Source organism: Natrix helvetica (genome assembly GCF_964273705.1).
Source record: "Natrix helvetica genome assembly, chromosome: 13".
Taxonomy (NCBI): Eukaryota; Metazoa; Chordata; class Lepidosauria; order Squamata; family Natricidae; genus Natrix; species Natrix helvetica.
In genome coordinates this window covers 10,412,360-10,425,729 of record NC_138557.1, presented here as the reverse complement: position 1 = coordinate 10,425,729, position 13,370 = coordinate 10,412,360, and the positions used below count along the sequence as shown (strand labels likewise).

The 13,370-nt window shown below is 42.6% G+C and overlaps 1 protein-coding gene across 3 annotated transcripts in view; it reads left to right on the top strand.

The window, feature by feature from the left end:
• Positions 1 to 8,979: 8,979 nt before the first annotated feature.
• Positions 8,980 to 13,370, top strand: part of CFAP70 (cilia and flagella associated protein 70) — a 48,365-nt gene continuing 43,974 nt past the window's right edge. For 2 of the 3 annotated variants that reach the window (XM_081966081.1, XM_081966079.1), the window contains exons 1-4: positions 8,980 to 9,099; positions 10,759 to 10,876; positions 11,959 to 12,145; positions 12,601 to 12,699. In XM_081966081.1, coding sequence (XP_081822207.1) covers positions 10,799 to 10,876; positions 11,959 to 12,145; positions 12,601 to 12,699 — 364 coding nt within the window. In that variant the 5' untranslated portion in view covers positions 8,980 to 9,099; positions 10,759 to 10,798. Of the gene's footprint in view, positions 9,100 to 9,686; positions 9,735 to 10,758; positions 10,877 to 11,958; positions 12,146 to 12,600; positions 12,700 to 13,370 lie in introns of those variants that run through there. The other variant, XM_081966080.1, reaches the window with a different exon arrangement.

Genomic DNA, 13,370 nt, shown 5'->3' with positions numbered 1-13,370 from the left:
AGAGTCTCCTCCTGGCACACCCTGCTCCACCCCCACCCACCCCCAACCAGAAGCTCCTCTCAAAATTGTGCTGCCAACTGGCGACAGGGAGCCGCAGCAGAGGGATGAAAGAGCCACATGCGGCTCCAGAGCCACAGGTTGCTGGCCCCTACTTTAAGCCATTTGTTTATGGCCAAGCCAAGAAAAAACAGCCTCACCAAAATCTCTATTCTGCTTTAGCTGCGGTGCAGACAATAAAGCAGGTGGAAAAGACGAGAGATTTGTTTAAAGCGAATTTGGGGAGGGGAAAACGTGTTGCTTCATGAAAGAACCAGCGGAGTTTCAGGAGACACATAACCAGGCCATTCCCAGGCTTAATGATGGCCTGCCACCCTGTAGAAGTCATAAGAATGCAAAACGATTTGCTTTCCGTCAACAGAGAGGAGAGAGAGAGAGAAACTGGGATGGCCGGTGAAGTATGCCAGCGCTTGTTAGCAGCGCAAAATGGCACAGAGTGTCGGGGATGTCTCTGTTTATCCCATGCATAGAGCGAAATTCTTTCAATTAATATCCAATTAGCCATGGCGGAGTGATGGGCAGGGATGTTCCTTGGTGAGAGCTCAGCCGGAAGAATTTTTCTTAAGCCCTCTTCCCAGCGGCAGACTTCAACAAGTGATATCCCATCTGACTTGTGACACTTCCAGACTTGGTCTATTTTCAGACATCTTTAGATTAGAGCTAAAGTCAATCAGGAAAAGATATTCCCCTTCTCCAGTTTCAGATATTCTACTGTGCCAAGGGTTGGTGGCTTTCAAAATCTGTGGCTTGAGTTTTCTTGCTGGGATGGGGAAGAATGGCCACATAATATTTCTGGACAGCAGAAGGGCTGTTACTCACCCCCCACCCCCACCCCACCCCAAATTTAAATGTAGATAGTCCTCGATGTAGGACCACAACGGAGCCCCAAACATTCTGGAAGCTCAAACTGCCCGAGGAGCTGCTGATTCAGTTCTACAGAGGAATTATTGAGTCTGTCATCTGCACCTCCATAACTGTCTGGTTTGGCTCTGCAAACCAACAAGGCAGACACAGACTTCAGAGGATAATCAGAACTGCAGATAAAACAATGGCTACCAACCTGCCTTCCATGGAGGACCTGCATACTGCATGAGTCAAAAAGAGGGCTGTGAAAATACCTACGGACCCCTCGCATCCTGGACATAAATTGTTTCAACTTCTACCCTCAAAACGACACTATAGAGCACTGCACACCAGAACAACTAGACACAAGGACAGTTTTTTCCCAAACGCCATCACTCTGCTAAACAAATAATTCCCTCACCACTGTCAAACTATTCACTAAGTCTGCACTACTATGAAACTTCTCATCGTCCTATCACCCATCACCTTCCTCTTATGACTGCAGGACTGTAACTTTGTTGCTTGTATCCTTACGATTTATATTGATAGTGATTGTTTCCTGATTGCTTATTTGTATCCTATGACTATCATCAAGTGTTGTACCTTGTGATTCTTGACGAATGTATCTTGTCTTTTTATGTACACTGAGAGCATCTGCACCAAAGACAAATTCCTTTTGTGTGCAATCACACTTGGCCAATAAAGAATTCTATTCTATTCTATTCTATTCTAATTCTATTCTTACGCTGTTCTATTCTATTCATTCCAATATCCTATCCTATCCTTCATTCCAATATTCTATTCTATTCTAATTCTGTTCTTACTCTATTCTATTCTTACTCTATTCTATTCTATTCATTCCAATATCCTATCCTATCCTATCCTTCATTCCAATATTCTATGCTATTCTAATCTATTCTAATTCTATTCTTACTCTATTCTATTCATTCCAATGTCCCATCCTATCCTTCATTCCAATATTCTATTCTATTCTATTCTAATTCTATTCTTACTCTATTCTATTCTTACTCTATTCTATTCTATTCATTCCAATATCCCACCCTATCCTTCATTCCAATATTCTATTCTATTCTATTCTATTCTATTCTATTCTATTCTATTCTAGGTAGTCCTTGACTTACAATCACAATTGATCCCCAAACATTCTATTGTTAAGTGAGACATTTGTTCAACGAGCTTTGCCCCATTTTATGACTTATATCTGCCTCTATCTAGGTAAATCTGTAAATCTGTTTAGCATTGTAGCCAAAAGAGCTTGACCAGTAGCACAAGAGTTCAATGGTCGTGGGAAATCAACAGGCAGTCCTTGATTTACAACTGTTTGTTTAATGACTGTTGGAAGTTGCCACAGTTGTTAAATGAATCCCTGCAGTTGGTTAGTTCATAACCTGGTGGTTGAGTGAATCTGGCTTCCCCCGTTGACTTCGGTGGTCAGGAGGTTGCAAAGGGGGATCACGTAACCTTTGGGCCGCAGCAACGGTCGTAAACATGATTCCAGGACACAACAATACGAGTCCGTTGCATCTGAATTTTGATCACATGACCCTGGGGATGCCGCAGAGGTCGTAACTGTGAAATATTTTTCAGCACCGTTATAACTTTGAATGGCCACTAAATGAATTGTTGTATGTCAAGGGCAAACTGTACAGCTCCCCCATGAAATTCAGATCCCCATCGCTACTGTAATCAAGTTCATCCACCGTATTGCTAGTCCTCCTCTTCTTCTCTTTCATTCCACCTTCCCGAGGATTATGGATTTCTCCAGACAGTTGATTTTTCTCATAATACGTCTGAAGTAGATAGTCAGAGGTTGGTCATTTGTGTCTCAAATGAGAACTCTGGGTTTTAACAGATCTTTTAACAGAGTTGGAAGGGACCTTGTAGGTTATCTAGCCCAACCCCCTTGCCCAAGCAGGAGACCCTACACCATTTCTGACTGATGGCAGTCCAGTCTCTTCTTGAGTAGTTCGGAGAACCGGCAAATGCCACCTCTGGCTGGCCCCAGAGTGGGGTGGGAATGGAGATTTTGCAGTATCCTTCCTCTGCCATGCCCACCAAGCCACACCAACAGAACCGATAGTAAAAACATTTCAATTTCACCACTGGATGGGAGCCATATTCAACTGCCAGGAAACTTTATGGTTAAAAAGAAAAAAAGCCAAACTCAGCCAACATGGATGAGGCAGACACTATTCCAATCTGGTACCACCCACAAATCAGCCAATCAGCTTAAATGAACCGATTGGAGCTGAGGAACAGAGCCAGGGGAAAAGAAATAGACTCTGTGAAACAACTGGAAATCTTCCAAGCTCATCTTCCATCAGAACGTTCCTCTGCCTCTTGCCACCGCTATACAACAGGTAGCCCTTGATTTACAATCTTTTATCTAGCAACTGTTCAAAGTTACAACAGCACTGAAAAGCAACCAGTACCCACACTTAGAACCATCACAGTGTCTCCGAAATTCAGGTGTTTTGCCAATTGCCGTGTATTTATGATGGTCGTAGCATCCTGGGTCATGTGGTCACCTTTTGCAAGTTTCCCACCTGGCTTCTGACAAGCAAAGTTAATTAAGCCAGGTTCGTTTAAGGACTGTGTGATTCCCTTAACAGCCGTGGCAAAAAGGTCAAAGAATCAGGCCCAATTCACTCAACTGCTTTGCTTAACAATGGCTCCAGAGGTGGTATTCAGCCGGTTCTGACCGGTTCTGGAGAAATGGTAGCGGTAATTTTGAGTAGTTCGGAGAACCGGCAAATACCACCTCTGGCTGGCCCCACCCTCATCTTTTCGCTGCCTCAAGTCCCAGCTGATCGACTGGGTCTTCTTTTGTCGCCTTTGCACAGGAGAACGGAGCTGGAAAGCAGGTTACTGGGGTCGGGAGGGAATGGGGATTTTGCAGCATCCTTCCCTAGGATTGGGGAGGGAATGAGGATTTTGTTTGTGCTTCCCCTGGAATTGGGAGAGAATGGGGATTTTGCAGTATTCTTCCCCTGGAGTTGGGAGAGAATGGGGATTTTGCAATATCCTTCCCCCAGGAGTGGGGAGAGAATGGGGATTTTGCAGTATCCTTCCCCTGGAGTGGGAAGGGAATGGGAATTTTGCAGTATCCTTCCCCTGTAGTGGGAAGGGAATGGGGATTTTGCTTGTGCTTCCCCTGGAGTTGGGAGGGAATGGGGATTTTACAGTATCCTTCCCCTGCCACGCCCACCAAGCCACACCTACAGAACCAGTAGCAAAATATTTTGAATCTCACCACTGAATGGCTCCTATTTGGGGTCGCAAGTTGAGGACTAATGTACAGTGAAAATATAGCATTGATTGATTGATTGATCTGTTCTAATTGTTCTGAGATGTAATCAGCTATATTCACAAAATGCACCAATCCAGGGTTAAGGAACCATGATTTACAGGATGAACGCTAAACCGCAGGGGTTGGGTTCAAAAAAAACCCAGCGAATCCAACCCCATCACAAGCTTTCCCGCCTCCCACATCCAAGCATGTTTACAAAACAATGAGAGCTTTGCAAAATCTCTACAAAATGTGGAACGCATGCCTAAATAGCAAATAAACACATAAATAAACATTTTTCTGTCTTGTTTCAAAAGGAGGCAGTGATTCACCCAAAAGAAAGACCCAAATTTGTTCCCAAAAAACATTTGGGAAAAAAAAGGACGCAGAATATCCCACCTGTTTCTCACAGCCAAAACAAAATTAATTTTACTGAAAATTAAACGGGCCTGTTTCTAAGGCGTCTCGAGATCCATTTGTTGCAAACTCAAATAGTTGGAGGGAAAATTGACCCAAGCACACAACAGGGGAGAATATATATATTGTTATTGGAAGAATTTTTGCTACTGTGGCTTAAAGTAAAGTACTGTGCAAGCTAGTAAATCCATAAATAGAAATTATCTTGGTCTAACTGGGTTAGGATTTGATGAAAATGCTAGTCAAACAAAGCACAACCTAAAAGCTTAGATTGAAAGCTCGGGAGATAAACTCACCTGCTTGAAGTCTCCGTTCCTTGGATTGTCCCAGAAGAAGGAAAGAGTTTCTTGCGCTGTCCCCACCTTCTCAATGCAGAAATGATACGGGAGGCCTCTCGTTTGTGAAGATCCAAGCCAGCCCCCAATCTGACAGGAGGAAGATTCCGACTATTTGGGCAAGAGAACTGTTGAATGCAGAATTTATCTTCCCTGTGGATAGTCTCAGCATCCTCTTTGGACTGCATCTGCCCCCTACAGGAAGACAGGGGGCATTACAAGAGCATCTAATGCAGGGTATGCTATACAGGTAGCCCTTTGACTTCCAGGAGTTCATTTAGAGATCGTCCGGTTACCCTCTTTCCCCCCAAAATGCCGTGTTTCCCCGAAAATAAGACAGGTTCTTATTTTCTTTTGACCCCCCCAAAATAAGCGCTTGGCCTTATTTTCAGGGAGGTCTTATTATTATTATTTGTTATAAAGTTTTTTATTTTTTTCATTTTCATAACAAATAACACATGTATACTGCAACATTATTTTATATTATTAAATATTTACATCAATTCGTCTTACCATCAACTCCCAAAAATGATTATTGGCTCTTCTGCTCTCCATACACTATGTTTGTACCTTATCCATCACTTTCTTCTTCCTCTCTCCTCCTCCTCCTTACCTCCTTTCTTCCCTCTGTCATCCTTCCCTTCTCTACCTCCCCTTCCTCTCTCCTTCTCCTCTCTCCCCTTTCCACTCCTCCTCTCCCCCTCCTCTCTCCTAACCTCCTCTTCTTCCCTTTACCTCTCTCCTCTCTTCCGCACACTCCATCATATTTACTTGGTGTATTTCAGCCCCTGAGCAAGCTCCATTTTATGTTGATGGTGTTTATAATTTCATTTCAATAAATATCTTTAATTTTAACATATATTCAGGGCGGTCTTATTATTTTTGAGGTGCAGGAGGCGGACGAGCGTGGTCACCTCATGGCTGCTACCATGTTACAATATTTTGGGGGAGGGCTTATTTTAGCGTATGCGCTCAAAACACCGATTGGGCTTATTATGCAGGGAGATCTTATTTTCGGGAAAACAGGGTAAGACTAAGTCACATTATTTTTTGTTCCAAAGGATGCTTATTTTCTGGTCTTATTTTCAGGAAAATACAGTACTAAATACATTCACCTGGCTGACAATTTTAACTGGGGCTTATTTTGGGGGCTTATGTTACAAGCATCCTGCAAAATCATGCTAGGACTTATTTTCCAGTTAGATCTTATTTTCGGGAAAACAGGGTACTACGGCACTGGAAAAAGTGGCACATGGCTGTTCTCCCACACTTTACGAGTGTTGCAACTTCCCCACAATCCTGTGATCAAAATTCAAATGCTTGGATTAAAAAAAAATATTAAACACTACAGAAATGAACAGATTAACCTTGACAATTAAAGAGAAGGAAGAATCAGGGTATTATAAGATATGGGGATGTCTTTATCATTGGATACAAAACAAATATAGACCAAAAAAAAACAGAAAATTGAATCATTTGGAAGAAAAGTACGTAGAATTATAGGGGAGGGGTTGAATTAAGAGGCAATTGAAATGCAAAGGTAAAGGTAAAAGATAAAAATAGATTAAAGATGTAACTGTTAAATATGATGATATAAAGATTGTACCCAGGTGACACACTATGAGATTAATGATGTAAGAGTGGTAATGGGAAAATAGAAATTAAAAACAAAACTTTTCAGAAAAAAAAAATCAAATGCTTGGCAACTGGTTCATATTTATGACAGTTGTAGCATCCCCAGGGAACACGTTGTTCGAAGGAAAATGCATCTGGTTCCGTTGCAAGCTGGGAGAAAGATGGTGGAAATAAAATGGAGGCTGGAGGCAGATTGGAAAGAAAGGCCCATTTATGGATGGACGGAACCTCCGGGGTTTTTGGTTCTGGTGCCTCTGCCCCATTGATTTGATGAGCCCATGGACGCTGACAAGTTTCAGAGATGCTGCTATGGAGGGTTGCACAATGTCTGAAACTGTCTGCCACCGTTGTTCAGTGAATCACTGCAGCCGTTAAGTGAATAACACGGTGGTTAAGCGAATCTGGCTTCCCCAGTGACTTTGCTTGACTGAAGGTCGCAATCCCGGGACGTGCAACCGTCATAAACACGAGCCCATGGCCAAGCGCCTGGATTTTGATCACGTGACCGTCGGGATGCTGCAACGGTCATAAGGGTGAAGAATTGTCGTGTTTCTGCAGCGCTGCGGCAACTTTGAATAGCCACTAAATGAATGGTTGTAAGTTGAGAACTACCTGTGTTGATTTAATATTAGAATGGAATGGGAATGGGAATGGGAATAGAGTAGAGTGGAGTGGAGTGGAGTGGAGTGGAATGGAATAGAGTGGAGTGGAATGGAATGGAATGGAATAGAAGTTAGAGTTTGGAATGGAATGGAATGGAATAGAATAGAATAGAAAAGAATAGAATAGAATAGAATAGAATAGAATAGAATAGAATAGAGAATGGAATGGAATGGAATGGAATGGAATGGAATAGAGAATGGAATGGAATATCAGAATATCAGAAAGGAATAAGAGTAGGAGTAGGGATGGAATGGAATAGAATAAGATAGAATAGAATAGAATATAAGTTAGAATTTAGAATGGAATGGAATAGAATAGAATAATGGAAAGAATAGAATAAAATAGAATGGAATAGAATAGAATAGAACAGAACAGAACAGTGGAATGAGAAGAGAAGAGAATAATGAAAAGAATAGAATAAAATAGAATGGAATGGAATAGAATAGAACAGAACAGAATAGAATAGAGGAATGAGAAGAGAAGAGAAGAGAAGAATGAGGAGAGGAGAGGAGAGGAGAGGAGAATGAGAATAGGATAGGATAGGATGTAATTGGCATACATGAAAAACGAAGTTTCATTGCATACAGCTCTGAAAGGGCCACCACCTATGGCAGTCCTTTCTTCCAGAAATGATTTCATGTTATGATTTTATTCACTCAGAAGGCATCTGGCAGCACTTTTTCCAGCTGTCCACTTGGATTCAAAGGCGTCAACTTTCACAAGCTGCAGTTCAGAAAAGCCCGTGAGTTTTAATCAAATGCGTTTGTTGGAGAAGGTACTGGCAGATTCAGAATTATTTTATTTTATTTTTGGCTCTACAAATCAGTGTTTTTCAACCGCCGCAAAAATCCGGGTGATGATGGCTTGGAAATGCATGTGTGTGTACACATGTATCTTCTTTCCTAGTGCATCACTGGCTATTTCCTGAACAGCAAAATAATGCATCCCAAATGTTGCATCCTGAGTCGTAGTAGCCCTGAATCCTGCTTTTCTGCAATTAGCAGGATTTGCATTCTCCAGCCTCACCTGCAAACTTAACAAATTTAAGAGGTGTGGACTTCAACTCCCAGAATTCCCTAGTCAGCAGAAGCCCACGCCTCTTATTAAAGTTTGCAAAAGAGGCCAAGCTTGAAAGGGCTTGCCAAGGTTTTTTTTTGGGGGGGGGGGGGCTAAACCAGGGCTAAAGAAATCTGGGGATAGTTTAACACCACTTGCATTTGGAATTATTGTACAAAAGTAGACCAAATCCTCCTCCCTTCATAGAGATAGGGAAGACAAACGAGTGGCTTGTATTACATTCATTTCCGGATCTGATGCGACGTACGCCAAGCTGAAGTGGAAGACACAGTCCAGCTGTCCTCAAAGTACTGACGGGGAGAGCTGCTTGGGAAAATCTCCTTTAGGCAGAAGTAGCCACATAAACGCCTGCAGCGTTTCATACAATACAATCAGTGCTTGCCCTGTGATTCCCCCCCCCCCCGCAAAGTCCGTTGGGAACCGCTGGTGTTTCTCTCCTTGCAAAGACCTACGAACGGACCTCTTTGGAATCAGAGCAGCCCGCCAGGCAACAGGCGGTGGGAAAGACGCGCCGCCGGCGCCTTTCCTTTGCCCGCCACAAAAATGGCGCCCGGGGAGGATCACGCCGGCGTCACGAGCCGCTAATGTGACGCAGCGGCGTTGCTATGGCAACGGAAAACGGCGCCGTTGGTGAGTTGGGCAGCGGGTAGATGGCAGGTCGCGGATGCCGGTAATCCCCTGGGACGCTCCTCTTCCTCCAGCAAGGCAGGAAAGGGGCAGCAGACGAGTTTCTGTTCCCGTGACCCTTTCTGGATTCATTGAGTAAATCTGTAGTAGAGACGGAGTAAATTTGTAGTAGAGACGGAGTAAATCTGTAATAGACGGAGTAAAGCTAGAGTAGAGGTGGAATAGACTATTCCCTTAACGGTGTCTGCAGGGATTGAAAACAAAGCAACCTGGGGACCAGTTCGGCTTCCTTGGATAGATCCAACCATATTTACCCGTTGTAAGGTCTACATCTCAGCTTGAAGGGGGTTGTTGGAAGCCCCATGCGTTTAAGATGAGGGCCTTCATTCCAGCCTCCTAGGACATTTTGAGAGCAGAGGAGCTTGGTTTAGCTAGCCTGAAAATGAGATGGAATCGATTGGCCAGGTTAACTTAGAGTTTAATTGTGATTTGTTCCATCAACTGCAGTTGGTTGGCTGCCCAGCGTGCCAAAGCCATACCTGAGTTGACCTAAAGCCTCTTCTTTTGTGTTAAGGGTTTTTTTTAAATCTCTTTTTAATTCTTGCTTTTTATAGCGAGTTGCACAAGGTCACTGCGAATTGACCAGCTTAAGAAATAAATAAATAAATTGATAGCTTTCATGACTTCCATTGTTACCATATTCTAAGCTGCAGCCAGGCAGACTGTAGTATAGGATTGAGTAGGAACCCAACAGTCTTGGCTGATAAACGGTGGTTTGAAAAGTCATAGTTGATTACAGGGAATGAATCTTGCAGAGATTAAATAATGTACTGTAATGTGTAGTCCCTCTTTGAGTTAGGTGGATGGTCATCTAGAAATAAAAATGGATGGATGGATGGACAGATAGATTAGAGAAACAGAAGATAAATAGATAGATGATAGATAGATAGATAGATAGATAGATAGATAGATAGATAGATAGATAGATAGATAGATAGATAGATAGATGATACCGGTAGATAGATAGATGATAGATAGATAGATAGATAGATAGATAGATAGATAGATAGATAGATAGATAGATAGATAGATAGATAGATAGATGATAGATAGATGATAGATAGATAGATGGAAATAGATGGATGATAGATAGATGATAGATAGATAGATGATAGATAGATAGATGATAGATAGATGATAGATAGATAGATAGATAGATAGATAGATAGATAAGAGAGAGAGAGAAAGAGGGATGATTAATGGATGGACGGATGGACAGATAGGATAGATAGATAGTAGATAGATAGATAGATAGATAGATAGATAGATAGATAGATAGATAGATAGATAGATGATGATAGAGAGAGAGAGAAAGAGAGATGATTAATGGATGGACGGATGGACAGATAGGATAGATAGGATAGATAGATAGATAGATAGATAGATAGATAGATAGATAGATGATAGATAGATAAATGATAGATAGATAGATGATGGATGGATAGATGGATACAGTACAGATAGAGAAAGAGAGAGATGATACATTGGATGGATGCATGGGGTGTTCCCCATGTGTTGGACCACATCTCCCCAAAACCTTTGCCAGCATGGAGATCTTGCCAAGGAATCTTGGACCCAAGAAGGTCACTTGCAAGATTTTGAGCCAGTTATTTCTTCCTCAGCCTCATTTACCTGGCAGGATTTGGAGGAATATAAGGAAGCATGGGAAATGATCAATCAACAAGTTGTCGTCTTCATTATTATTATTTACTCCTTGTCTTCTCTTCTCCTTAGGCTGTAGCTACCTTTCTATACCAAGAGATCCTTCCTTCTCATGGCGGGTTCACCTTCCTTTCCTGTTGAGCCACCGGGCAAAACAATCAGCATCACCGTACTGGATGGCCATGACTTGGTAATTGTCTTTGTTAGATCGGGTTATGGATGTTGTAGATATCTAACAGTCTTCTTTTAGTTCAGGCTGGAATTCCTGGAATGAGGATCATCAGAGTGGATCTCCTGGCCATATGAACACCATTCTAGAATGTTCAGGTTTTTTTTAAACAGAATGATTAAAACACAGTTGCCTTATACTAAGAAGAAGAAAATTGAATTGCTTGAAAGCAGCTTTCACATTATTATTATTGCACCAACAGAATTGTATCACAGCAGCCAGTTGTTTCGCCGGATTTGGCATTAATTACTAGTCGGGCCCCACCCAGGGGCCTAGGACGTCGTAACGTATTTTCGTAATATGTGTGTGGATCCAAGCAGTGCGGCCTTTTGCATTTGACTGATGGTGATTTTGTCAATTTTTAACTGTTTTAAATGTAATTCCAGTGCTTTTGGAATAGCACCCAGTATGCCGATTACCACTGGAATTACCACTGCTGGTTTGTGCCATAATAGTTGCATTTCGATTTTTAAGTCCTGGTATTTCGTTATTATTATTATTATTATTATTATTATTATTATTATTATTATTATTATTATTAAAAGCATTTTACAGATTTTTTTTAATAGCTCTGAGATTTTCCTCAAGCTGGTTATACCATCCAAGGTCAACAAAAGTAAAAAGAGAGAGAAAGAGAAAGAGGCAGAGAGAAAGAGAAAGAGAGAGAGAAAAAGAAAAAGGGAGGGAAGGAGAGAAAGAGGGGGGAGGGAGAGAAAGAGAGAGAAAGGGAGAGAAAAAAAGAGGCAGGAAAGGAGGGAGAGAAAAAGAGAGAGGGAGAGAGGGAGAAAGAAAAAAAGGGAGGGAAGGAGAGAAAGAGGGGGAGGAAGACAAAGAGAGAAAGAAAAAGGGAGGGAGGGAGAAAAAGGGGGAGAGAAAGGGAGAGAGGGAGAGAGAGAAAGAGAGGGGGAGGGAGGGAGAGAGAAGGAGGGAGAGAAATAGGTCGAGGGGGGGAAGGAGAGTGAGAGAGAGGAGAAATCAGTTTTGCACTGGGAAGTGAGGCTACCCTTTGTCCCGTCCTCAGTGTTGTGGTCTCCGTTCTCTAGAAAGGCCTGAAGGGAGACAGTCCGGTGACATTTGTGCGCGTTGAGTACAATGGCTTCCTCCTTGGAGACTCCCCCAAAGTGGATGCCTCTGCCGAAGGAAGCGTGAAGTATAATTTCACCACCTCTTTTGACAGCCACCCTGAAGGCTTACACAGCTTGGATGATATTGCCCAAAAACCTGTAATATGTGAGTAAAAATACCTCTGCTTTTTTTAGCTTTAACCACTGGGAAATAATACAGCTGCAAGTATGGCCCTTGACTTACAACGGTCTGTTTAGTGACCGTTCGAAGTTACAGCGGCACTGAAAAAAGTGACTTGTGACCATTTTTCACATGTATGACTGTTGTAGCTCCCTCATGGACACACGATCAAAATTCAGCCGCTGGGGAACTGACTCATATTTATGACGGTTGCAGTGTCCTGGGGTCACCTGATCCCCCTTTGCAACCTTTCTTCTGAAAAAGAATCAGTGGGGAAGCCAAGGATAGCTTATTCAGCAAAGGCTGGTTTAAAGACATTGTGGCCGACCGCCATGATCGAATGACAGGAGTGAGTCAGTAGTGAAGAGGTTATCACTCCTTCTGAAAAGCAACCAGACTGTAATGTGATGATAGATATATTTTATGCTTGCTTTTCCCAGTCACCATAATTGAAGTCCTGCCAAAGGAAAAGAAGCAAAAAGATGAAAAGGTGGTATCTCTCGGACAGGCCGTGGCGGGCCTTCTCCCTCTCCTGCAAGGTGGGTGAAAGAATAAATCTCTGGTGGACTGTAGTCTGTGGTTGGAGAGAGCAAAGAGGTGGCGGAGGATGGATTGTCCGATAGGCAGGAAGAGGGCAAGGAAGGACCCTCCCTAGCAGTTCAAAGAGTGTATTTATAGTTATGCAGATAATTGCTTTAGTCCGGCAAGATTCTGTCTGTAGGCGAACAGCAACAAAGAAGCTACTTAGAAATATTTTTGTGTGTCGTTCTTGCTTCTTTGGCTCTGACAAGCCAGGATCAGTCTGTCAATAGGCCAGCACTTTTAGTGTGATGAGGCACAAAGGCAACACAGCCAGAGAATCCATATAAGTCCCTTTATTTACACCAACTGTGCCCCCAGCGTCTCTCCGGCCTGGAGAAAAGTTCTTCCACAAACCTGTAACAGCCTTTGGCTGAAAATACTCCAGTCCAAATGTTGTAAGCAGAAAACATCCAACTAGAAATTCAACAAGGCAAGATAAGGTATTTAATTTGGCAGGACAAGCAAGATAAGGAGTTCCAGAAGTGAAGTAGCACGGCAGTAAATCAAACCAGTTGGGAGGATGCAGCCAGGAACTCAGATAAAGCAGTTAACACCAGATGAATTCGGCGTTTGTTCCTGACAACCGCCCCTCCCATTTGCCTCTCCTTTAAACTCCATCCCCAGGTGT